The 27,267-nt window shown below is 36.8% G+C and overlaps 2 protein-coding genes and 1 non-coding gene across 7 annotated transcripts; 1 reads left to right on the top strand and 2 right to left on the bottom strand.

Annotated features, from left to right (window-relative positions):
- Positions 1 to 4,219: 4,219 nt before the first annotated feature.
- LOC121786073 (protein REDUCED WALL ACETYLATION 3-like) lies at positions 4,220 to 9,091 on the top strand. Of its 3 annotated transcripts, none has more exons than XM_042184595.1 (16): positions 4,220 to 4,573; positions 5,387 to 5,478; positions 5,592 to 5,729; positions 5,839 to 5,895; positions 5,971 to 6,043; positions 6,295 to 6,453; positions 6,647 to 6,796; positions 6,878 to 7,133; positions 7,292 to 7,407; positions 7,483 to 7,569; positions 7,664 to 7,752; positions 7,861 to 7,896; positions 7,999 to 8,055; positions 8,223 to 8,319; positions 8,411 to 8,571; positions 8,799 to 9,091. In XM_042184595.1, the coding sequence occupies exons 1-15, from the start codon at positions 4,538 to 4,540 to the stop codon at positions 8,564 to 8,566; spliced, it is 1,599 nt and encodes a 532-aa protein (XP_042040529.1). In that variant the 5' UTR covers positions 4,220 to 4,537; the 3' UTR covers positions 8,567 to 8,571; positions 8,799 to 9,091. The 3 variants fall into 3 exon arrangements, with proteins under 3 accessions (XP_042040529.1, XP_042040530.1, XP_042040528.1); XM_042184596.1 differs by having other exon boundaries at positions 4,221 to 4,573; positions 5,625 to 5,729; positions 7,834 to 7,896; XM_042184594.1 differs by having other exon boundaries at positions 4,222 to 4,573; positions 7,834 to 7,896.
- Positions 9,092 to 18,846: 9,755 nt separating this feature from the next.
- Positions 18,847 to 18,926, bottom strand: TRNAL-UAG. The gene has a single exon. It is a non-coding gene; the product is annotated as a tRNA-Leu (tRNA).
- A 1,116-nt stretch (positions 18,927 to 20,042) lies between these two features.
- Positions 20,043 to 23,400, bottom strand: LOC121787746 (transcription factor bHLH144-like). 3 transcript variants are annotated; one of them, XM_042186580.1, is made up of 4 exons: positions 23,256 to 23,400; positions 22,432 to 22,574; positions 21,876 to 22,061; positions 20,043 to 21,298 (listed from the first exon to the last, which is right to left on the bottom strand). In XM_042186580.1, the coding sequence occupies exon 4, from the start codon at positions 21,031 to 21,033 to the stop codon at positions 20,329 to 20,331; it is 705 nt and encodes a 234-aa protein (XP_042042514.1). In that variant the 5' UTR covers positions 21,034 to 21,298; positions 21,876 to 22,061; positions 22,432 to 22,574; positions 23,256 to 23,400; the 3' UTR covers positions 20,043 to 20,328. The 3 variants fall into 3 exon arrangements, with proteins under 3 accessions (XP_042042514.1, XP_042042513.1, XP_042042515.1); XM_042186579.1 differs by having other exon boundaries at positions 22,432 to 22,571; positions 23,256 to 23,395; XM_042186581.1 differs by having other exon boundaries at positions 21,876 to 21,991; positions 22,432 to 22,571; positions 23,256 to 23,395.
- Positions 23,401 to 27,267: the final 3,867 nt, after the last annotated feature.

Raw genomic sequence — 27,267 nt, 5'->3', positions numbered from 1 at the left:
CTCACCTACAACTCCATCTACTTCAGATCATACCTTACCTCCTGATATCTCTCATACTCTCCCACAGAATGCTACTACCAGAACTGGAAGAGTCACCAAACCTCCCTCACACTTGACGGATTATGTTTGTAATTCAGTTTCCTCTTCAACTCCATATCCCATATCTTCTTATTTTTCTCTATCCAAACTCTCTCCACAACACCTCAAATACATAATACTTATGACTGCGGTCTTTGAGCCTAAGCCATATTCTCAAGCTTCATCTTCCCCGGATTGGCAGCAAGCTATGCAGGAGGAGTTAGCTGCTCTGGAGAAGACAAAGACTTGGACTATTATGCCTTTACCTGCTGGGAAATTCCCCATCGATTGCAAATGGGTGTACAAGGTAAAATTCAAAGTTGATGCCTCGGTAGAAAGACTCAAAGCTCGCTTGGTTGCAAAGGGTTTCACACAACTTGAGGGCATTGATTTTCTTGACACCTTTTCCCCGGTTGCCAAGCTAACCACTGTGAAACTTTTACTAGCCATTGCTGCTATTGAAGGCTGGACTCTCTCACACTTAGACATCAATAATGCCTTTCTTTATGGTGATTTGGAAGAAGAGATTTATATGAACTTACCACCTGGGCTCATTGTTGAAGGGGGGTGCTCTACTGATCCTAAGCTTGTATGCAAGCTGAATAAATCTCTATATGGCTTAAAACAAGCCTCACGACAGTGGTATCTCAAGCTTTCTGAAGTTTTAGCCAAGTTTGGACTCCAACAATCAGCCTCGGATCACTCTTTCTTCTTTAAGAAAGATAAAACAACATTCTTTGGTGTTGTAGTGTATGTTGATGATATGATGGTTGCTACTAACACACCGGATATGATAGAAGAGTTCAAGAATTTCCTCACTTAGTTCTTCAAGTTTAAGGACTTAGGAGATCCAAAGTATTTCCTAGGCCTTGAGATAGCAAGAAGTAAGCAAGGCATTCAGATTTCTCAAAGGAAGTATGCTATGGATCTAATTAGAGATGCTGGTTTATTGGGCTGTAAGCCATCATCAATTCCTATGGATCCTACGAATAATCTGAAACAAGACACCGGTCATCCTATGCAAGATCCATCAAAATATAGAAGACAAATAGGGAGACTACTCTACTTGTGCATAACAAGTCTTGACATAACATTCGCAGTTCACAAATTGAGTCAATATGTATCACAACCTTGTGATGAGCATTGGGAAGCTACTGAAAAGATACTTAGATACCTGAAGGGAACACCGGGGCACTGTTTATTTTACTCAAGTGATAATGATCCCACACTTAGCATCTTTTCAGATGCGGATTGGGCAGCATGCCTTGATACTAGAAGATCCATGACAGGATATTGCCTATTCCTTGGCTCATCATTGATTTCTTGGAAGGCAAAGAAGCAACATACGGTTTCAAGGTCATCAGCCGAGGCAGAGTACAGGGCCATGGCACATGCTACTTGCGAGGTAGTATGGGGAAGAGCTCTATTAGAAGATTTTGGTATTAAAATTGAAAGAGCAGTTCCCTTGTTCTGTGATAATCAAGCGGCAATACACATCAGTTCTAATCCAGTGTTTCACGAGCGTACGAAGCACATCGAGATAGATTGTCACACTGTGAGAGAGAGATATTTGGATGGTGTTATCAAACCTACGCAGATAAAGAATGATCAGCAGCTAGCTGATATTTTTACTAAACCACTAGGTGTTTCAGCTTTTGAAAATATTCTCAGCAAGATGAACTTTCGAAGCCTATATAGTCCATCTTGAGAGGGGGTGTTGAAGCTGAGATCTTATGCAACATACATGCAAACGAGCTGGAACGAAAGGAAATCAGAAATGAAGAAGACTGTTGGAAAAGTAGCCGTTGGTGACGGTTGAAAATTAGTTGTGACAGCTGGCGGTTGGTTAGGAATTAGTTATGCGCTTAGATTTTTCTTAGCTCTTTTTGTGAGTAAGCTTCGATAGTATAAATAGCTTACGTTTCAGCTGCTTGTAATCAGAGTTTTTTTCACAATAATCAATAAAGTCTAAGTTTCTGTTTTTGTTATCTCTTCTCTCTCGGTTTGAGTAGTCTTAGCTCCTTGAGTGTATTTGCTATAATGGATGTATTTTGAGTTTCTACACGATCGGTTGGAACGGGGTATACCTTGAACAGATTTTGAGAGAACAACTGATAGCTCCCTCCTTCGAGTTGGGTTCTCGGTTTATTGAATTTGATTGACAAGAGTATGGCTGGTGTTCTTGTTGCATAGAAACGATTAGGAGGAAACTGATTTGTGAAAGGTATATTATAGAGAGGAGGTGGCTGATGGGTAGTTTAGATTTGGGGAGAGATTCATGGAGTGGGGGCGGTTTCAACGTGAGGAAGGAGTGGAAAGATTTGTTTTCCTTTTTTTATGTGATATTCATTAACTTAATTATTTTCAAATTTATTTGCAGATCATGGAGGAGGAAGATCTCTACAAAATCTTTATTTAAAATTTGAATTAAGGAATAATTGGTGATCAAGCCAACTAGGAAAAGATTTAATTAGATTAATTTGATTTTTTTTCTCTCTTTTTTTTCGGGGTGTTACATATAATGTAAACAACAAAGTTTAATTTCAACTTATCACTACTTTCGAGTTGCCTAAATCCGATGCGAATAGAATATTAAACGATGAAACTGGAAGAGTATATATAATGCGAAATAGAATAAAAAACAACTTCTTTTCTGTAAAATGCAATTGTTAACTGTATACAATGCAAAATCAGACTTCAATACTTAATTCACACAACATGCACTTTATTGACATTTGAAATAATGCAATATTCAACACGGGAAGATGCATAATAATCTACATTTTGCTTCTTTTGTCGTGAAACTGCAACTTCTTTTGACATAAATGTTTACTTCTTTTGTTCGAAAGTTTGCTTAATTTGTGCTAAACTTTGCTTATTATGTGCAAACATTTTCTTTATTTGTGCGAAACTTTGCTTAATAAAAAACTCGAGATTCCATTGACGAATTAAAGTATAATAAAAAAACTCACAAACTGGCGAATTGTCTAATTCCATTGACGCGTTTCTTTGGAGTGAAATCAAGATTTACGATTTGTATTTCAACAACATATAAATCCAAGAACAAGGGTTATGTGCATATGCGTGAAAACTTCTCAAATAATCTATGTAAATGAGTGTTTTGTAGAAGAAGGTAATGAAAGATTGGAAAAACTGTAAGTCGATTATGGATCAATCTTCTTCAACCGTAAAAAATAGTGAAAACTATGGAAAGTATGATTAATTCAATTGTAAAAAGAGTAAATATTGTAACTTACCATGTGAGAATGACTGCAGTTTAGGGAATTAGTGTAATTGGTCAAAATATACATTCCAAGCTTACCCTTTGTTCATGCAAATATGAATATTAAATCAAATTGTCAGCATATGACGTGGCATAATCGTGTGCGTCAGTAACTGAAATCGGATGACCTATATTGGTAGGAAGTTGTGAACTTAAAATGAGTTATTTTTGAAGTGCATCTCTGTTGCTTAATTTACACTTATTATGAACAAAATAATGAATCATTAAATGATGATTAACTTCAAAAGGAGAGTTACTAAGAGATTATTAATGGCAATTAATATGTGTCTAAGGCATGAGAGCTTAGATTAATGCATTGAGTATCCAACATGTATTTCAATCATAAAAATAACGATCATTTAATTGGATTCAAATTTGTTTTCGCAAAAAAACAAAACGAAGCAGCTTATTTATGAAATAATTACACCGATGAATATGTTAAAAAGATATCATCACCTCATGCACGATTAACGCACGTCCACATTTCGAATGTATTATAAATTCGAATAATTACCAAGCTTACACATTATCAACCCAAAAATAGTAATCATTTTCAAATTAGTATTTACTAGAAAAGATAGCATATGTCACACTGGCAGCTATTAAGAAAATTTCCCGAAATACAGAATATATCAATTTTAGAATATCCATCTCCTAATTAAAAAAAAATACTAGCTCTGTCCTTCCTTTCCTAAATGTTCTATTTTTTTTCTTCTTTTCATCCTATTAAATGTCATTTATCACTTTTACTACTAATGAAAAATAATTCTCGTATTACTCCCAACTTTTTTTTTATCTCTTTTATAAAATCAAACGATTTCTTAAAAATTTGAATTGAAAAAAAAAATAGAAAAAAATGCATAATCAAGAAGCAACTACCCCATTAACGGTTGGTTGGATTGAGAGATGCATCTCCACCGAACAAATCGCCATTATCAATTCTTCAAGCAAACGAAGACGTCAATTCGATTTCTACCCACTCACTCACTCACTCCTGCTTTTGTTTTCCTACATTGTGTGTTTCAGATCTCTGCATTCAATCTCCCAATTTTCTACTTTCTAGGGCTCTGCATTTCTCCTTTCACTCGCTCTCCACTGATTCAGCTCCGTGCATTCACTTGATCGATGCGATTGCTGTGATTTGGTGCCTTGTTGTTTGATTCACCGATTCCTCAAATGGCGGTGGATCCTGGCCCTGTGACTCCTGGACAGGTCCGATTTCGATATAATCACTTCATTTCTGCTTCGATTTGACTTGATTGGGAGTTGAACATTTGCCTCATTTTGGATTTGGACATTGAGACAAGTTTTTCTGACTAAACTTGAAGATTTTCAGTGGACCAGCTGTATTGGTGACATGGTTTTTAGTTGTTGAGTTAGTTATTTCCTGATCGCTTGGGTTTAATTGCTTCTTTAACTCGAGTCTAGGTTTTAGGAATTCTAGTATGTTGAATGTGCTGCTTCAATGAAAATCTACTTAGTTTTCTCTGCTTCGAGTTTTGGAATCTGAAGCTATAGTTTGAGTTAATGGTTCGTTTCATGTGATGTGTGTGAAAATGCAGTTTCTATTAGAAAATATTGCTCTATATGTTTGTGATAGTGCTTGTATGGCCTTTCTGGACAATTTAACTCATTTTTGGCTTCAAGTGGAAATGGAAAATTTCAGATGTTCTATGATCAGGTTCTTTGTGAGGATTTAATAAGATAATTAGGATGAGGGGACAAAATTCTTTCATCTAGCATTCCACTAGTTTGGCTTTATCGTCAGATAATATAATTGTGTGGATCTCCATTATCTTCATTAGAAGATAGCTTTTGAATTAATCTTTACAAATGACTACACGAAAAGGTAGCAATAATTCATGCAGGGGAACTCTTGTCTTTGAATATAAAATAAAGTGATTTTTGATATACTACCATGGATGTGTGGTGACTTTTTGTCTCTTCTTGCCTGTGTAGCAATATTTGAGGATTGTCACATCCTTAAACTGTTTTCTTTATAAATCTCTACTTATGATTTTCTAGGTGTCGTTTCTGCTTGGTGTAATTCCAGTTATTATCACATGGATATATTCTGAGTGGTTGGAGTATAGGAAATCATCCTCCCTTTCTAAAGTGTAAGCTCCTAATACTTCTCCTGTCTAGACACTTTGGACCAAACCGATATGATTATCATAAATTCTTCTGTTATTCATCTCCTATGATGTACGACTTTCTTTTCTTCCAAAAGTCATTCAGATAATAACCTGACTGAACTGGAAAGTGAAGCTATCAAAGAAGATGAACGAGCAGTTTTATTGGAAGGAGGTCTTGCTAAATCGGCCTCTACAAAATCATCCAGTTCATCTATAAAGACTAACATAATTAGGTTGGTCTTTCTTGTGAGTACATGAATAAATATAATTAGCTCTGTTTTATTTGAATTTTTTCATAATTAAATTGATGTATTCGTCTTACCAGCTGTGTGTGATTTACAGGTTTTTAACCATGGACGACGCGTTTTTACTTGAAAATCGACTACTTTTAAGGGCAATGTGAGTTTCGTATGATGTTTTAATGTTCCATTATGCTGTGTTGTTTCATTTATTACTGGAAAATAACTCGCGCAGGGCTGAGTTTGGGGGAATCCTGTTCTACTTCTATGTATGTGACCGGACAGATATATTTTCAGATTCTACCAAGGTGCCATATCATTCTTTGTTATTCTTGTTGCTATTAATAAAAAATCTGATCGCAGTTATACCTATCCGATCAAAGTTTAAGTTTGAGAACACTTTTATAACGATAAAACAGTAAACTTAACAAATATCTCATTCATACTCCTGATACAATGTAAAGAAAAGCTATAACTGTATAATAATACCATTTCTGTATGCTGTGTTACAACGAGAATATGTCTTAACTAAATTTCTCATTTTTCCATTGTTGGACAGAACTACAACCGCGATCTGTTTATTTTTCTGTATATACTTCTCATCATAACTTCAGCAATGACTTCTCTTAAGAAGCACCACGATAAATCTGCATTTTCTGGAAAAGCAATTCTATACCTTAATCGCCATCAGACTGAGGAATGGAAAGGATGGATGCAGGCAAGTATTCATTTTTGTTTAATTTGATGTTAAACCCACGAATACGTTTGAAGAAATAATAAATAGGCTTGTTGCCGCCCCACGACTCGTAGGTCTGGCTTCCTCACAGTGGATATTGATGTTTCTTACACTTATCAGATGACCATCTCTTTCTGCTGGCGAAGTATCTGAATATGTACTATGTTGTTTATAGGTGCTCTTTTTGATGTATCATTACTTTGCCGCAGCAGAGATATACAATGCAATTCGTATGTTTATTGCTGCATATGTTTGGATGACTGGCTTCGGAAACTTCTCCTATTATTATATTCGCAAAGATTTTAGTGTTGCTCGATTTGCTCAGGTGATGTTACTATCTGTCATTGTTCTTTTTTTGGTTTCCTAACAATTGGTCTAACTTGACTGGGTTCTTATCTTAATGCAGATGATGTGGAGGCTCAACTTTTTTGTGTCATTTTGTTGTATTGTTCTTAATAACGACTATATGCTGTACTACATCTGCCCAATGCATACCCTTTTCACTCTAATGGTGTACGGGGCTCTTGGCATTGGTCACAAGTATAATGATATAAGATCAGTCATGGCTTTGAAGTTCTTGGTGTGCTTTCTCATAGTTATCTTTGTATGGGAAGTTCCTGGTGTTTTTGAAGTTATATGGAGTCCTTTCACTTTCCTTTTAGGTTCGTGATCCATTTATTTTTCCTTGTTACTTTAACCAGTCTCATTCTGTCTTTTCCAGTGATATTCATATCTTCAGTTAGGCCAATTCAATTTCAGTTAGCTGTATATGTTATTTGTGCCAGAGAATTGATACCTTGATTGTTAATGTTACTGACAGGGTATAGTGATCCTGCAAAACTAGAACTTCCTCGACTTCATGAGTGGCATTTTAGGTCTGGTCTTGATCGTTATATTTGGATCATCGGAATGATTTATGCCTATTTTCACCCAAATGTAATGTTCTAAGCTTTCAATTTCGCTGATGTTTCTTAGCATGAATTAGGAACTTAGACCATTTTGTCATTGCAGGTTGAAAAGTTGATGGAGAAATTGGAGGAATCTGAGGCCAAGAGAAGACGTGCCATCAAGACGTCCATTGTTACTGTTACCTTAATTGTGAGTCACTCAACCTATTTATATATAGTGTGTGATGTTTGATTATTCCTTCTTCAGTTTTTCTTTGAACTTAACAGCAATCATTGAGTTATAGGTTGGCTACCTTTGGTACGAAAACATTTACAAGCTAGACAAAATTGCATACAACAAGTTGCATCCTTACACATCATGGATTCCCATAAGGTGTGTCCTTACACATTGTCTCAATGGCAGTTTTCCTTATATAGTGTGTTATGGATTTTCTCAATGGCAGTTTCTTTACAGTGTCTACATTTGTTTGCGAAATTTCAGCCAGCACCTTCGGAACTTTTCCTTGACACTTTTTGCGTAAGTCATATAATGATTTTCTTTAGATCTCAACACTCAACAGATATTGGCATATCACGTTACTTTTGCTCAATTATATGTGCTGCTTTGCTTTCTTTCCAGGTGGCTCGGGAAAATAACTTTGGAGACCTATATTTCCCAGTTCCACATCTGGCTTAGGTATGTGCTTATTTTAGTGTTTTAACAACTTAAATTCTTGCATATGATGATACTTGAATGCTGACCTTCAAATGCACATGAACATCTTAACAAGAAAATCCTGCTTTAATATGTGCTATCCTTTATTCTAGTAGGGCTCACAGGTTTTTCTTGATTTTGTATTACAGATCTAATACGCCCAATGGACAGCCTAAATGGCTGCTATCCTTCATTCCAGATTATCCCATGCTCAACTTCATGCTGACAACTGCCATTTATATCTTGGTTGGTTATGTGCTGAATCTATATGCTGAAAATTTCGAATATTCCTTTCTTGTTGGAAAATTTTTAATATGTGATTCAATTGCTGCTGCAGATATCTTGTCGGCTTTTTGAGCTCACCAATACGCTCAAGTCAGCTTTTATTCCCACAAGAGATGATAAGAAACTGCTGTACAACTTTTTTACAGCGGCTGTCATCTCCATGTGTTTGTATTCCATTTCGTTCATCCTGGTTCAGATTTCTCGTTAGTCTGAGTAAGTTCCTTATCTAATTAAGCTACTGATTAGCAAAATACACCTACTCCGTTTATATTCCTAGTTGAGATTGGAAAAGCACCACCCTAGTATGTCATGGTTTGTGCTAGAAGGTTTTATCTTCGTTTCTGTTTTCCGCAAAGACAACGATTGGGCTGTTGAATACCATTTTCCTTTTTAGACATCTAACATCTTTTGCTGTCATATTTATCTGTCATAGTTACTAGTTTGGTGCAGATTTCTACATAAACAAGCTAAGAAGGCATAGTAGAAGGCTCAGCTCGGCTTGGCTCGACTCAACTTGTAGAAAAGGAAAAGTAGGGACCTCATAGCTCTTATCTTGGGGATGAGGCGATGGTTCAGTACCAGCAATTTTGTGAAAATGATGGGAATTCAATGCTATTTACATGTTAAATGAGGAAAAAAAAACATGGAAAGTGTAATTCAATAATCAATGTATATTTTTATTTGCACAAAATACACATGAAAAAATATAATCAATGTTGATGTTTCCTTGCAATCTCGTTCTCACAGTTGACGAGCAAGTCGAGACTCCTTATGATCCATCAACGAAGAAACGTGCATTCGTGGGGCCGTTTGTTAACTTACACACTACTAATTCTTGAAGGAGAATCAAGCTCAACTTTGCTAGGTGGACGGACTATACTTCAATGGAGGTGGAAACAACATATTCTTGGTTGCACTTCTTGAATTTGTTGGTTTCCCAATTCTTATCCCATTCTACATCTATTTTTCATCTCGATCAACCTATACAATCTATGAGGAATCACCCAACAAGACTACCATGACCACAATATACATGTTGCTAGGTTTGTTCGAAGCCGGTTGTAGCATTATGTACGCAATCGGACTCCAACATCTCCCGGTCTCCACATATTCACTCATCGCCACTACTCAACTTGGCTTCTGTAAAAGTCATGGATTAAATATGTCCGGTCAATGGATTTTGACCAAATAATAAATCCATTGACCAAATAATAAATATGACGAGACATTTAATTTTGTGAAATTAAATGATATAGCGTCGATCTACATTTTACGTAGATAAATGTTATATATTCACTTTCTCAAATCCGATTTCCGGTGAGTGAGAAATAGTGGATTAAAGTTGGGCATAATTAGCTTTTAATTAAAGCTTGGAGTTTGAGCTTAGGGAGTAATTAACTAGTGTTAATTATCCCACATAGGAGAAGTAACACATATTTTAATGTGTTTAAATTAAGTGACTTTATGTTACTTAATAATTATAGTGGACCAAGATGGGTGAAAGAGCGCACACGTGCGCGCCACCGCCTGCCCGCCCGAGCCCGAGCCCGTGGTCGCGGGCCCGATCTTGGATCTTGGTCTTTGGGTGGTCTTTGGGCTTGGTGCTTGGCCCAAACTAATCTTTTTAGACCACCGTCGAGTCAGCAATCCAAGTGGCTTGACACATCGTCAAGCGAGGCACAGTCACGGCTGCCACATAAGAAATCCACATGCTCCACACGCGAAAGGCACACTCCTGCCACACGCCTGTAACCGACGACGGTTACGAATTTGCCATGATGAGCCTTCAATGGCTTGGTTGACCCTGCATGGTGGCTTGGCCTATAAATCGGCTAGCCATACCACTGCATTAGCTACACAAAAACAAGCATTCTCTGCATTCATAAGCTCTCTCCCTCTCTCTGCATTGTCTTTATGTCGAAGCTCTGCCCTCTCCTCCATCCAGTTCGCCGGAGCTATGCTGATAGCGGTGCTGCTTCACCAGAGACGTAGCCGTTTTACCATTGGGGACGACACGCCAAACCGAGAGCAATACCGGGGCGTATCTCGTCTTGCGGGAAGAGGCCTCCTCGACTTGGCTAAACTTTGTTCACGGTTTATTGTTTCTTTTCGTTGTAATTTCAGCTTCAGTTTCTCCATCTGTATTCCTTCCTTTTGGGTTGTATTACGCCCTGTTTATATCTTGTAATCCCCAGAAACCAACAATCGCAAGACGAGATATAACTTGGTTTTGATGGAATTTGGACTCTAAGCTGAACCTAAAAACTTTCGAAACATTTAACACCTTTGCTGGAGATGTCGACTGAATCCAACACCGCTGCTGCCACCACCACCGCCGCCATTTCCTCCACCATGGCGACCACTGGACCTATCAACACTTCATCGATTCTGTCGATGATGCCAACCCCTGGGTTCTATCCATCTTCATCAACAACCCATTGGGTGTATGTTAACACCCATGGGCTCACTGGCGGATCCACCTCGAGTGGAACAGTTGGTTCCACTTTTAGTGGTTCCTTCGGATCCTTTGATGGATCGAGTACTGGGGCCTTCGGGTCTCACACAGGTGCTGGGGCCTTCGGGTCTCACACGGGTGCTGGTTCCTTCGGGACCAACACGGGTATTGGCTCCTCCGGGACCAATATGAACATGACGGGCTCTATGCCCAACATGACCATGGCGGGCTCTATGCCCAACCACGTTGTTGGCTCCTTCGGGGGCAACAGAATTGGTTTCTTCCATGGACCAAGTGCGGCACCTTTGGCACCAAGAATGATGCCACCTGCCGAGAAGCCACCGAAGTTTGGAGGATCTGACTTCAAGCGGTGGTACCAGAAGATGTTGTTCTACTTGACAACATTGGGCGTCGCCAACTTCCTCACGGAAAACGAGCCACCCGCGCCAACCGACCAAGAGACTAGGCTCGAAGTCATGGCGGACTATGAAGCTTGGAGAAAGGGGGATTATCTATGTAAAAATTTTATTTTAAGTGCATTAGATGATAGCCTCTACAATGTATACTCCAATGTAACCACATCTAAACAAATGTGGGAAACCTAGAAAAGAAGTATAGCATAGATAATGCTGCAGGGACTGAACAAGTTGTAGCTTCCAAATTTATGGACTACAAGATGGTCGATTCTCGACCTGTCATGGAGCAAGTCCAAGAGCTCCAAATGATCATCCACGCACTAGTGGCTGAAGGGATGACCTTGCCCGATAAATTCCTAAGGTGCACGATCATTGACAAGCTTCCTCCCAGTTGGAAGGACTTCAAGAGCTATCTCAAGCACAAGCGAAAGCAGATGACCCTTGAAGACTTGATCGTGAAGTTGCGCATTGAGGTTGATGTGCGCAAAAGCGACCAAAAGGCTAAGGGCTTCACCCCACTTGAAGCCAAAGCCAATCTGTTGGAGCGGGGCGGTCCCTCCAACAAACGCCTTCGCCCAAACCGTCCAAATGACAAAGGGAAGGGAAAACAGCCTTCAAAGAAGTTTGAAGGCGACTGCTACAAATGTGGCAAACCAGGCCACTTTGCAAAGGACTGCCGCAGCAAGAAAAAGAAGCCGGCTGCCCACGTCGTTGAGAAGGAGTTCAAGGACTGGGACGAGAATGACCTCATTGCTGTGGTCACTGAAGAGGTTAACCTTGTTGATAACAAGGGTGGCTGGTACATCGACACCGGCACTACTGCTCATGTCTGCTAAGATAGGAGCAAGTTTGCCTCCTACACCGCGGTTGAAAGAAGGAAGATCAACATGGGGAATCAAGCATCCTCCGAAGTCCTTGGCATCGGAAATGTGATCCTCATGGTGACGTCTGGCGTCACAATAACGTTGAAGGATGTGCTGCATGTCCCGGACATCCGCAAGAACCTAGTGTCAGGATCAATACTAGTTAATAAGGGGTTTAAACTTGTATTTGAGTCTGATAGGTTTGCTTTGTATAAGTTTGGAAAATCCCTCGGGAAAGGTTATGTAACCGATGGGCTTTTCAAGCTTAGTGTGGCAACCCGCAGTGTTGCAAAGCCCTTGGCTAATAATAATAAAGCGTCTACTTCCTCTTATTTGACTTAGTCTTCAAATTTATGGCATTGTAGATTGGGACATGTAAATTCAAAAGCCATTAAAAGATTAGTGAATTTAGATTTACTAAAGGCTAATGAAGTGGATACCCAAGATAAATGTGAAATTTGTCTTGAAGCAAAAATGACTAAGTTGCCGTTTCACTCAGTTGAACGAAGCACAAAACCCCTTGAATTAATTCACACGGATGTATGTGATTTAAAGATGGTGCAAACTAGAGGTGGTAAAAAGTACTTTATCACTTTCATAGATGATTGCACAAGGTATTGCTACATTTATCTTTTAAGAAGTAAAGATAAAGCAATAGAAGCGTTCAAAAATTATAAGAACGAAGTTGAGAATCAACTTGGTTGTAAAATCAAAACGATTCGAAGCGATAGAGGAGGCAAATATATAGCCCCGTTTGAGGAGTTATGCAACGCAAGTGGTATAATTCATCAAACAACGGCTCCATATTCACCACAATCTAACGGTGTTGCAGAACGCAAAAATCGAACTATAAAAGAGATGATGAATGCACTGCTTCTGACTTCAGGATTACCACATAACATTTGGGGGGAAGCTGTTTTGACAGCCAACTATATCTTGAATAAAATCCCTCTCAAAGGAAAAGATGTTACTCCTTATGAGTTGTGGAAGGGAAGGAAGCCATCCTACAAATACCTCAAAGTGTGGGGGTGTTTGGCAAAGGTGATGGTTCCTCCACCCAAAGAAGTTACAATCCGACCTAAAACGGTTGATTGCATCTTCATTGGATATGCACTTAACAGTAGTGCATATCGATTTGTTGTTCACAAGTCTGAAATATCGACTATCACAGTAGGAACAACAATTGAGTCGAGGAATGCTATATTTCTCGAAAATACATTTCCTTGCAAAGACAAGGAAAAAGTCTCAACCAATTCTGAGATAAGAATTGAAGAAGCCACTAGTTCTAAACCAGTGGAAGAAGAAGCCACTAGTTCTAAATCAGCGGATGAGGAACCTGAATCGCGCAAGCGTGCAAGGCCCGATCCAAAAGATACAGTACTAAGACGTGGTAATAGAGTCAGAACGCCAAAAACATTTGGTCTTGACTATATTGCTCTCATGTTGGATGAAGAACCAACATCGATAAAAGTAGCCTTTGCTGGCCCAGACGGGCTGCATTGGAGAGAAGCTGTTCAAAGCGAAATTGATTCAATTTTGCTAAACCACACTTGGGTGTTGGTAGATCTACCTGAAGGTGCGAAACCTCTAGGTTGCAAATGGGTACTTAAAAGGAAATTTAAGGCCGATGGAACAGTGGATAAGTATAAAGCTCGATTAGTAGTAAATGGTTTTAAACAAAAGGAAGGGCATGACTTCTTCGATACCTATTCACCCGTAACAAGGGTTACATCTATCTGAGTGCTTCTCGCTATTGCTGCATTGCACAATCTTGAGATTCATCAAATGGATGTAAAGACCGCGTTTCTAAATGGTGAACTAGAAGATGAAATATATATGGAACAACCCGAAGGGTTTGTAGTACCTGGACAAGAGAAAAAGGTATGCAAGCTCGTAAAGTCCTTATATGGATTAAAACAAGCGCCATTGCAATGGCACTTGAAGTTTGATAATGTGATGTTATCAAATGGGTTTAAAATCAACGAGTGCGACAAATGTGTCTACATCAAGAGCACTAATAACGGCCATGTTATAGTGTGTCTATACGTTGACGATATGTTAATCTTGGGTAGCAACACTCAAGTCATTAACGATACAAAGGCCATGTTAAAGAGAAACTTTGACATGAAAGACATGGGTCTAGCCGATGTAATTCTTGGAATGAAGATTCTAAGAACATCTGATGGAATCATCTTAACACAATCACATTATGTTGAGAAGATATTGAATAAACTCAAAGCCTATGATGGCGCGCCAGTTAAGACTCCAATTGAACTCGATGTTCACTTGAGCAAAAACAAAGGCGAGCTCGTTGCACAAGAAGAGTATGCACGGGTCATCGGGTGCATTATGTACTTGACTAATTGCACTCGACCTGACATTGCTTGTGCCGTGAACAAGTTGAGTCGTTACACGAGCAATCCAAGCAAAGAGCATTGGAGAGCTCTTGTGAGGGTTTTGAGATATTTGAAACATACTCAAAATCTTGGGCTACACTTCTCGAGATACCCCCCGGTACTTGAAGGGTACTGTGATGCGAACTAGATATCCAATAATAGAGACTCACTTTCAACAAGTGGATACGTCTTTACTATTGGGGGTGATGTTGTATCGTGGAAATCCACAAAACAGACATGTATAGCCCGATCAACAATGGAATCGGAGTTCATTGCCTTAGATAAAGCGGGTGAGGAAGCCGAGTGGCTTAAGAACTTCCTTGAAGATATTCCATGTTGGTATAAGCCAGTGCCACCAGTGTTGATCTACTGCGATAGCCAAGCGGCTATTGGAAGGGCAATCAATGGCTTCTATAATGGTAAGTCTCGACATATACGTCGACGACATAACACCGTGAGACATTTGATCACAACAGGGATGATTACAATTGACTATGTGAAGTCAATAGATAATCTAGCTGATCCGCTAACCAAAGGGTTAAACCGTGATCAAATGAACAAGTTGCTAGAGGGAATGAGTTTGAAATCCACAAACTAAAGAATTATCATAGTGGTAACCCAACCATGATGACTGGAGATCCCAAGAACTTGGTTCAAAGGGACAACTAAGCTATAAGAGTTCATGAGAAACACTCAACTATATCTATTCCCTAGAGAGCAATAGAGTGTTGGAGAACTTGCCTAGTGGTAAAGGCTAAGTCTATGACTTTTAATGGTTCTTAAGGATCTCAAAGAGATGGAGTTCTCAAAGAGACCAAGTATGGTAAGGTACTTGACTAAGAATCACCTATGTAAGTGCGAAGTGTGGGCGCTTCATAAAACACACTTATGAATCCAAAGTGGTGTCCAAGACCGCAATGGACACAAAACGTGAGAACGGATGAGGTTGAGGTGTTTAAGCGTTAACACCATTGTCTCGGTGCACGCCGTGGGGGACTAGTTCAAAGCATCGCGCTACTAAGCCGCATGTGTATCCGATGGTGTCGACTATGGAGGGTTCAAAGCCAACAACTACCTATCCTTATGCTTATATACCTCTCGAGGGTTGAGCTTGTGTCTGCATGCATATGCATTCGGCTATTTCCACTCATGTGGGGGATTGTAAAAATCATGGATTAAATATGCCCGGTCAATGGATTTTGACCAAATAATAAATATGATGAGACATTTAATTTTGTGAAATTAAATGATATAGCGTCGATCTACATTTTACCTAGATAAATGTAGTATATTCACTTTCTCAAATCCGATTTCCGGTGAGTGAGAAATAGTGGATTAAAGTTGGGCATAATTAGCTTTTAATTAAAGCTTGGAGTTTGAGCTTAGGGAGTAATTAACTAGTGTTAATTATCCCACATAGGAGAAGTAACACATATTTTAATGTGTTTAAATTAAGTGACTTTATGTTACTTAATAATTATAGTGGACCAAGATGGGTGAAAGAGCTCACACGTGCGCACACGCGCGCGCCGCCGCCTGCCCGCCTGAGCCCGTGCCCGTGGTCGTGGTCGCGGGCCTCGGGCCCGGGCCCGATCCCGATCTCGATCTCGATCTCAATCTTGGACTTGGACTTGGACTTGGACTTGGACTTGGATTTGTCAGCAATCCAAGTGGCTTGATACATCGTCAAACGAGGCACAGTCACGGCTGCCACATAAGAAATCCACATGCTCCACACGCGAAAGGCACACTCCTGCCACACGCCTGTAACCGACGACGGTTACGAATTTGCCATGATGAGCCTTCAATGGCTTGGTTGACCCTGCATGGTGGCTTGGCCTATAAATAGGCTAGCCATACCACTGCATTAGCTACACAAAAACAAGCATTCTCTGCATTCATAAGCTCTCTCCCTCTCTCTGCATTGTCTTTCTGTCGAAGCTCTGCCCTCTCCTCCATCCAGTTCGCCGGAGCTCTGCTGATAGCGGTGCTGCTTCACCAGAGACGTAGCCGTTTTACCTTTGGGTACGACACGCCAAACCCAGAGCACTACCGGGCGTATCTCGTCTTGCGGGAAGAGGCCTCCTCGACTCGGCTAAACTTTGTTCACGGTTTATTGTTTCTTTTCGTTGTAATTTCAGCTTCAGTTTCTCCCTCTGTATTCCTTCATTTTGGGTTGTATTACGCCCTGTTTATATCTTGTAATCCTCATAAACCAACAGCTTCAACGCCCTCTTTGCCTTTTTCCTCAACTCAGAGAAACTTACCCCACCCACACTTAACGCAGTGGTCCTCCTCACCATCTCCTCCGCCCTGCTCATTTTCCAACTCAATCATTACAAAAATGACTGGGTTGAAAAAGGCAGGGCAAACAACTTTATGGTGGGTTCTTTTTGCACCCTGGTGGGGTTCGCGCTTTATTCGCTGACCCTATCAGTGACAGAACTAGTCTCTGACAAAATTATTAAACAAGAAACATTTCGTTCAATTTTACACATGAACATTTTTTAATCCCATATCTCGACATGCGCCATTGCGGTTCCTCTCTCGTCTAGTGGAGGGTGGCCGGCGGTAACGAGAGAGATGGGAAATTTTCAAGCACGGGAGGGTGGCGTACGTGGTGGTGCTCACCACGTCCGCTGTTGCGTCGCAACTTCAGGGGATTGGGCCCGTTGGCCTAATTCGAGAGGTTTTGTCATTGTTTTCGAATGCGATTGCAACGGTTAGGTTGCCGATTGTTCCAATTTTGGGAGCAATTTTCTTCCATGAAAGTTTGGATAGGATCAAGATCATCTCAATTATCTTAGTTGGGGTTTCACATCTTATGTTTATCAGCCCTATTTTCACTAAAAGTAGTGAGCAATGCATAACTAGTGAAAAGTCTAGACACAAATTATGCTAATCCAAAGGTTATTATAAATCCAAAATATCTTACATATTTAATTTACAAATAAATTTCTAGAGGCATTTATGAAATGTGACTTATTTTTCTCCTTCATCTATCATATTTCTGAATTATATTGTATAAATATAACAATTATATTTATATTTTTGAAATGGAGTAGTATTTATTAACATCTTCAATTTGCCTTCAAATTACTGTTTCCATTTATTTCTTTTTTTAGGCAGTGAATATAATATTGTTACTAACAAAAGAAAATGAAATTTACGATAAATAAATTGTAACACCCCAAGATCAAAACATGTAAATAGTTTCATATAATTTAACTTCCCCTTCATCTCCATAATTTCCTAACTCATTTATCCTTATCAAATAAATTTAGCAATTAGTTAACCAAGAAACAAAACATGTTTCGTCACGTTCTTTGATTTTATTTTCGTTGTTAACTCAAAAGAATAATTCACATGGTTATTCAAATATAAGAAGATACACAACAACCTAAATCCTCAAACCTCAAATTTAGTTAAGATTAGAGTTTACATTATCTGTCGAAGCTCACATCCCTTTTTGATTTAAAGACCAACATTGCATAGCCGATCCCTCTAAAGTGTCTTCCTTATCATTTTATGAACTATTCTCCCAATTATTATTAAATATTATGGTTTTCCCATGTGGACAAATGTCACCTTTTAGTTTCATACACAATTTCCCAATGTCTCTAGATTTCTCCACTACATTCCAATTAAATACAAGACCAATCGGCATTTTTATTTTTTTTCCTACAACAACAATTTATTTAATTGTCATTTTATTCAAATATCTTTGATTTATATTTAAGCATGTGTCTTATTTATTTATAGATCTTTTTGCTACTTTAAGTATCTCAATTATCTCAACATTGGTTATCGGAAACTTTTAATAATTTCACATATGTTAGAATGAGTCTAATTCATTGGTGATGTACTAATTGGACACTCTTAATTAATCGTACATACTAATGCACATAAATAGTTATACTCTTGTCAATAAAATTCAAACAATAATTTGAACACTTCAATTATATAAAATTTTTTTAGTTTGATAAACTTTATTTCATTTAATTTATGATAAAATCAAATAATCCTAAATTGCTATATTTTTATTTTTAAAACAACAAATTGCATCTAAGCCTATTTTAGGGATGTTACATAAATAAATAATCACATTTCATTTCATCAAATTAACGGTACATGCATGCGAAAATTTTGTGCTTCACTACTTTTGTGAACTTCACTTTCCGGTGGCAAAGTTGGTGGCATAAGCCCAAGCATGGTTGTTGACGGGGTCGGTGATGTGACTTACTTTGTTCACCATCCACTTAATGCATTATTTTTAAATTACGTGTCGAAAAGAAACGCATCAATTAACAAGGAACAAAAGGATTACTAATATTAAACATAAATTTTCAAAATAAAATTGACAGCTGTGGGATTTGAACCCACGCCCTTTCGGACCAGAGCCTAAATCTGGCGCCTTAGACCACTCGGCCAAACTGTCTGATGTTTAGTGGAGTAGTTAGTACTCCTACTTTATTTAAATATCCTATTAATTAATCATTTATTAACAAATAATGTCTGTAATTACAGCAGCTGCTTTGCATCCCTAGCATGCGACAAATGCTTAATTTTTTTGGTTGTAGCATTAATTCTTATTTAATCCAACCGGTAATATTTTGACACGTATTATTGCACTCGAACAAAGGCAATTTGAAATAAAAAGCATCATAAATTATGCAAGTGGGCGAGTTTTAGTTTACAATTGATTACTACTATGCCGTTGAATGGATCATAGGTTCATAGCACATCTAATTTCGATTATCTAACAACATTGAGTGTCTAATTTGCTACAAATACAAGTGTGGGGTCTTAATAACAACGATTCAAAAGAGACTTAGGTGGAAGGTTGTGCATTATTTGGAAATAATCCCTCTAACTATTGATTGATTCATCTTAAGCACACTTTTGAGAGTATATCCAAATTTTGTTACCAAAATGTAAATCTTAAATATTGGGGCAAGACTATGTTGTTAGAGACTATGTTTTAACGGGGATCATTTTCTCATGAGAATATACACGTAGGAATGTCAATTCAACCTATAATCTACGGATTGGCCTGAATAGTTCGATAATTTTATAACTTGAAAATAATACTAGCCGAGCATACCCCAGATATTACAAAAACAACAAAACATAAAGGAGAATCTGCTAAGTTGAGGAGTCCTTGTTTTGCAAGACGAGATACGCCTCAGTAGTAGTATTCTTAAAGTGACATGTCGTCCCCAAAGATAAAACGGCTACGTCTTGTTTGTTATAGCCCCACGCAGACAGAACAAGCTCTAGCGAACTGAATTAAGGTAAAAACAGAACTTCGACAGAAAACTATATAGATATAGAGAGGGAGTGATGGAGAGTGCTTTGTAGATTTTAGTGGTGGACAATGCATGAAGTGGCTACTCTATTTATAGATGTAATCCACTAAATTAGGCTAGGCTCGGACCAAGCCCAAAGAATAATCCAAAGATCAATTATCAATATCCAAACCCAAGTCCAAGTCAAATCCAAGTCAAAGGTACACAAGATTATTTTTGAAGTTTTTGCTTAAAAAGAAACGATATGAAACAAAGGGAATACAATATATCACGGGTATAAAGTTTACAGAGTTACTGTTTTTAAGAATCTGCTACAGCAATAACAAACTTAAATTGAGAATTTAGCATATTTCCATCAAAAACTATAGCTAGATAATCATCAACGCTATTACACAATAATTATTAAACAACAGATAATGGCAAATCTTTGCTGGCCAAGAATATGAAATCTTGGCTACAAATATGCTGCATAGCATTGAGACAATAAACCAAGAAATGATTTTGTCAGCTGACCTGGCAGTCGGTCGAGCTCTACTCATTCGAGCTACCAACTCCGAGCTTCTTCACCTCCACTCGGAGGGACTTCAGATAACGGACAGCTTCATCAAGCACAGCGACAGAGCTCATCCGGTTAGCACCGGGAACGATCCCTTTCAACGCCTTCACCATCTTCCTCACTTTCTGGCGTTTCTTGTCGTTGCTGCGGCTCTCATTCGACTTCTTGAACAGCGACCGGCTCCTCTTGGACATGGACTCGTAGTTCGAGCACGAATCCGGGGAGCTGCACTCATAGATGCCATTTGTTCGCCCTGTGCTCACTTCATCGCCAGATTCTTCTACATATTCCGTACCTAGAAGAGCATCAATGTCATCCGAATCTTCTTTCAGTTGAGATGTCGTAGCTTCTCCTTCGTCATTCAAAGACTTTACGCCAACGGTCTCTTGGAAGAGAGTCGTATGGGCACCAAAACCGGGATAGAACATTTTGGAGCTTATCTCCGGGTGGAGCATAATCTGGCTTCGGTTCTTAGTTTGGTCGAAGATTATGAAGTTTCTTGGGCAGGCATCAGTGGGGTGTATATCAATGTCGCCAATAGGCATCCGGGGTTTGATATTGCCAGGGGCGACGAGCCCATCAAACAGAGAAGCCATATGAGCATTTTGCGTGCAGTAACCCACTTGATCACCAAGAGGGGGCATCAGGTTTGCAGGGAAGTTTGGCTGGTTGCTATGCATGAAAGCTAGTCTAGAAAGTTTGTCAGAAAAACAAATACGAAGCGGCTTGTTATGGTAACGATTCAGTTTTGGACAGAATTTAGGGAAAAGAAATAAATTCCCGAGGAAAGGCTAATGGTAGAACTAAGTTGTATCCATTAAGGCTAAACAGGGCAGGCTATTTTTTATCAGTTTTAAATTGGTTTCACCCAACCAAATGATAACAAATGTGATTCCGATGCCCAGACTACGTAACAGGCTTGAGCAACTGACGGAAATATTCAGCCTGATGCAAGAAAATAGTTTAGAATCCAATTCAGCAACAAATTCAAACATGCAAGTCAATCGATTCGTCTTGTATCATCATCAAGCAAAAGGAAACAAGTGCACTACGAAATGCATGTGCATTGATAAAATATATTACTACTAAAACTCAATCCTGTGATATTATAGATAAACAATAAACTAAAGAACAACTTAGAAAGGATTGAATTTTAAGCCCTATTAAATTAAATGATATAGAGTTCTTAATAATGTTGGACATCGAAGGCCTTCCAAGAAAAGGTTTGAAAGATCCGATGCAAGACATGCAACTATGAAACTATTCACATTGTACCAAATTAATCAAAACGATATAATATGAATAATTCTATCTAAAACACCCTAGATCTCAAGTACTATGACTTTACAAGAAATGCTAACACAGAGTACCAAGTGTCTTTCTTGAGAGAAAACGCCCTCAATAGGAAAATCAATCTATTCAATCAATTGTAAGTTGTAACGTTAACAAGTGACTCGACTGTAGAATTAGCTGCAAAGGGAAAATTACACAATTTCGTGGAAAATATGAAGAAAGCACTAACCTGTCTAACTTGCATCAATTGGTAAAAAGCTATGCTTCCAATACTCATATTAATATGTCCCAGTTGTTTTGCTTTCTGATTTTTCTTTCGAGATACAACAATGCGCATTCTTCTCACTTCACCCACCACGAGAAAATATAGTTAGTAGACAAGTCGACCAAAACAAGGCAGTTCAGCAAAACTTATCTGCAAGAAACAAACTCAAGAGGTTATTCACATGAAATAAATCAGTTTAACCAAGAGGAAAACGAACAAAATCAGAAATTCACCAGCGACAACTCAAAACAGGTAAGGAAAGGAAATTTAGGGTTCATGAATCCCCGAATAGGGATTATAATTCCCAATTAGGGCACATATATATCCCATTAGGGTTTATCAATCACAATCAAGTTTTGAACTTTTTTATATATTTCAAAGGCATGTAAAAGTTAAAACACAATGAATCGGTATAGATTCATGGAGCTCCAACATGGAAATGGAAAATACTATTTGGAGACCCTAAAACCATACACATCTATCAATGCCAATATGGAAAGGGCATATTCGAAGAACTCACCAAATGAAGTTGATTTATAGGATAACGAGAAAGAACACAACCAATCGCAGACGCTTCCCAAAATAATTTGGAGATCCCCACGGCATGTTGATCTACTTCTTCAGCTCAATAGGTTTAATATGTATAACACCTACCCCTTTCTGCTGCATAAAAAACATAATCCAAGACAAATCAAAATGCCAGTTGCGAACAATAGATGTATACATATAAACAACATGACAATTATATCAAATCAATTATATAATCAAAATAATTCAAGAAAGCTAAAACAGTTGCAACCAAATCAACTCTTTAACTATGAGGAAACACTGTATTATATCAGAAAGGGAGAGAGAATTCATCAAACACTTAGGATCTCAGGCTTCACTGCATATTGAACTGAAAAAACAAGAAACTATAAAAAGTAACTATCAGAAATGCAAAATTACATCCATAAAGAAAAACTTAATTCTTCACTATATTTTAATACAGCTCAAAAATTAAAAAACGCCTAAAACTGCCAAATCTAATTTCTTCAATAAAGAGGCAAAAATCTGATATCAAAGATGCAACATTTCCAGAACAATTAGAAACACATAAAAACCCCAGATCGCTTTCGCAAATCACAATCTCAGAAACCCCCAAAATGATCAGAGACAGATCATGAACAAATAAAAACTCAAATCACAAAAGTTTATAGAACAAAAAAAACAATTCCCGAAGTTCCACAAATCAATTCATCCACACCAACATTCAACTAATCAACACAATCAACGCAATTCAAAACGAAATCAGATTTGAGCAGAAAAAACATGAGCTGAGCTAAGCTGAGCGGCGAATATTACCAATATCAAAAAACCCACAGCAGAATCGGTTGTTCAGAGGGAATAATGAGCGCCGAAACTCGAAAGAGCTGATATTTTTGGTGAGTGGGAGAGAGGTTGAAAAAAGTGGTGGTCCTAGTGGAGGATTGGCGTGTGAGGATTATTAAATGCAGTAAAAGCATGGAGAGGAGAGAGAATGTATGCAACGGAGGTCCGTTGGATTAATGCGGTGGTGGCCGTCGGATTGAACGAGCACGCGTGATGAGAAAAAGGTAGGCGTCCACGAGGTGTTTGACAAAATGCGTATCTAATATTGGAATTCGTAAAATAATTAATTCCAAGCTTTCGACATTTTTAATTTTATTACTCTGTTCCCGTCTTAATTTCTTAATTTATTTACTCCGTACTCCCATAATAATTGCCACTCTTGGGCACTTTAAAGAAATACAAAAAAAAGTTGGATGAAAAATTTAATAGAACGTGAGATCTATTTTTTTATATTGATTTTGTAATAAAATGTAAGTGAAGTGAGTTAGTGTAATGTGAGACTTATTTAACATTTATGGTAAAAATGAAATGTGATAATTATTATGGAACAGAGGGTGTATTAAGTTTGATAGGGAAAAAATTCCCTAGTTATGTCATACCAAAGTGATAATGTGATGTGGTATGTCTTAATAATAAAATTTTGTCATGTGGAAATATATAAAATCTCACTTCCAACTATATTCCAACTAGATGCATAAATTATGGAAATGCATTTAATTTCTCTATAAAGTCTCACCTCCAACTATATTCCAACTAGATGCATAAATGATGGAAATACATTTAATTTCTCTATAGAAGGTATTATTGTAAATTATGGAAACTATGCCAATTTGGACAATCATATATACTAATATATAGATATATATCCACACAATTGATAATAAAATGAATAATCGATCAAAAGTCAAGTGAGTGTTAAAATAATATTGCACCACATTTAAGATTTGATGAAATTTTTTGGGTTTGTATATATACAGGGTCCTATTAGGTTGAGATTTTTTAGCATAATTGAAAATTGAGATGCATTTTCAGTCACTCTATCACAACATTTTCGAAATTTCAACTGCAAGTAGATTATGTCAACTCGGGGGTATTATCGTCAATAGTCTGCACATCAAATGTCAGTAGCCTGCATATCAAATGTCAACAACTTATAGTTGACATTATATGTGTAGAGTTGACATGAATTGTATATGTAGTTGACATTATATGTGTGTAGTTGACATGAATTGTATATGTAGTTGACATTATATGTGTGTAATTGACATAAATTGTATATGTAATTGACAAAAAATAATTAAAAAAACATTAAAATTAAAAAATATATTTATTGAATAAAATGTACCATGAAATTATCACTCTGCACTTTCATAATTAATTAATCTAAAAATATTTTCCATGTGACAAATTCTAGACCACTCATTTAATAAAAATGAGTGGCTGATAATGCATCTCAATTAGGCTAAAAAAACCTCAATTGATCACAACCCTATATATATATACAAAAATCTACACAAATAAAAAATAATAATTAAATTTTATTAGCATTGAATGCTAAAATTAAATCGTGTATGTACTTCTTTTTTATTTTAGTATTGCACATTAACTATATAAATGAATATTTATTATGTTAAAATATAAAATAGTTAATAATAATAATATCTAAATTTCACTTTATCACAGTACTCAATGTATCATGTCAAAACTTCATTAAAAATATAATAGATGATTGCTGCAGGAAATAGTCATTATATTCAAAATTGTAAAAAACAATTAAAATTATTATGAACATGTAAATATATGCGTATATATGTTGTACCAATTAAATTTAAAATTATGAAAAGATGGAGCTCCTCATGCGTTATATATGGTCCATCTATCATATACGGAATCTGCAAAAAAAATTCTTTTAATTTCATAGTTTACTTTTATAGTTTGTCTAGTTGGAAGTGAGATCTTAAATGTTTCTACATGTCAAAATTTTATTAGTAAGACATACCACATCATATTGCCACGTTGGTATGTCATGACTAGAGAATTGTTTCTCAGTTTGATATTCCCCGTTGTAAAAGATGATCACTTCTTGGCGATAAAAAAAAGTAAGAGATGGGCTTTTATTTTTAGTAATTAGTCATCTTGAGTAAGATAATTAAAAATGAATATAAATCATTTTCGATAGGACATAAAGAATATAATTTTTCAATCCCAAGTTAATCGAGTTAATTCTTTTTGGCACAAAATTTTAAGTGTTACTATTTGTTTATAAATAATGAACTTTTAATATTTTCTAGTTTCATTTGAAAAAAACATTTAATATAAATACATGAATTTTTATATTAATTATTTATTACTTTGACTTATTAGAGGTTAAAGTTTTTCTTAAATTAAGATCGACATCTTAGATAGTCGTAAATAATAACTAAGTTATGTTGGCGATGAAGCTACTCAGAGTTGTGCCCAGACATAAGTTAGATTGATAACATCCGTCGGAAGTTGTTTGAGAAAATATTTTATTATACATATTTCTTAGTTGATACGAGATTTTAGGAGTTATTAGGTTTAATTAGAGAGAAATATATATGTATAAGTATTAAATGGAGAAAAAAAAGAAATGAATATTTTAATTGGAGAGGAAAAAGTGTTTGACTGTATTAATTAAAGAGAATTTTTTTAAAAAAATAGAAATAGTATTGTATCATCTTATTTTGGATCAACTTAAAAGAAAACGGTGTCATATTACTTGAAATGAAAAATATACTGCTATTATGTTGGACATTTTAGGGAAAAAAAATAAGATTTAATTAGATAGTGAGGGTTATGAGTTATAGAAGTGTCCGAGAATGAAATTGAACGTGTTGGGACTTGATTGAAGTTGAGATTGTTCGGATACATTAATTTTAATTTTATAATGATTTTATAAGAAGAAGAAACGAATGACTAAAAATATGATAAATAAAAAAAAATAGACAAAGGTGAAGAAAACCATTGGAAGCCAAATGATATGTACTAATAAGATGAGTTTTGTTTTCCACAAATAATTACGTACCTTAAATAAATTTTCTTTTATTCTCTTATATTTTAAAAATTGTACATTTAAACTCCTAATATCTCAAAATGTGTTATTTTTTAAAATTGATGGAATATAATAAATAAATAAATATGTTAGTATGTCTTTAATCTCTATTGTTTTCCGCTAGTCAAACGGGGCATGTCGTCTGTGTGCCTATTTATATAGAAGGAGGGCACATAACTATGTAATATGAAAACAATCTAAATACAACTTATTCTCCGTTTTCTGCCCATGGACGTAGTAGCCAGCACAACGTTGGTGAATCACGTAAATTCTGTGTCTCTTTACGTTTATGTCGCAATTACACAATTACTTTATTAGTATGTCACCACAAAATAAATAAAAAAGAAAAAGAGAAGCATGCTTTGATATGAAGTGTGAATGATTTGGCTACTGGTGCAATGTTGAAAATTGAAATCCAATGAACCACGCGAATCCAACATTCTTCAAATTCATTATTTTGAGGTTGCTGAAATAGTCAATCACTAATCAAAATCGTCACTGTCATTCCAGTTAAAAGACAACCTTATATTTTTTACTATCTTTGTCTGTCAATTTTGTAGTCTTATTTTAATCCACAAATTTTAAGAAATTATTTAATTTTATAAAAAAATTAAAGAAATGAGTTAGTGAAAATTAAATTTTATTTTTATATATTAATTTTATAATAAAATATGAATGCAGTGAATAGTACCTAAAATACAAAAAAAACAAATGAAATTTAAAATTACAAACATCCTAAAATAATAAAACAAAACATTATTTATGTGTACAAAAGGAGTAAGTGTTAGATCGTACCATTGACTTCGTCAATTTTTCCTTTTAGCTTGTGGCAAGAAACATTGATGGTAGCTTATAACTCAATTAATAAATTATACTGTAATGATTGCAATCAGGAATTTAGAGGTGAAAATA

The sequence above is a fragment of the Salvia splendens genome, chromosome 22 (genome assembly GCF_004379255.2).
Source record: "Salvia splendens isolate huo1 chromosome 22, SspV2, whole genome shotgun sequence".
Taxonomy (NCBI): Eukaryota; Viridiplantae; Streptophyta; class Magnoliopsida; order Lamiales; family Lamiaceae; genus Salvia; species Salvia splendens.
This window is presented reverse-complemented; position numbering and strand designations above follow the sequence as displayed.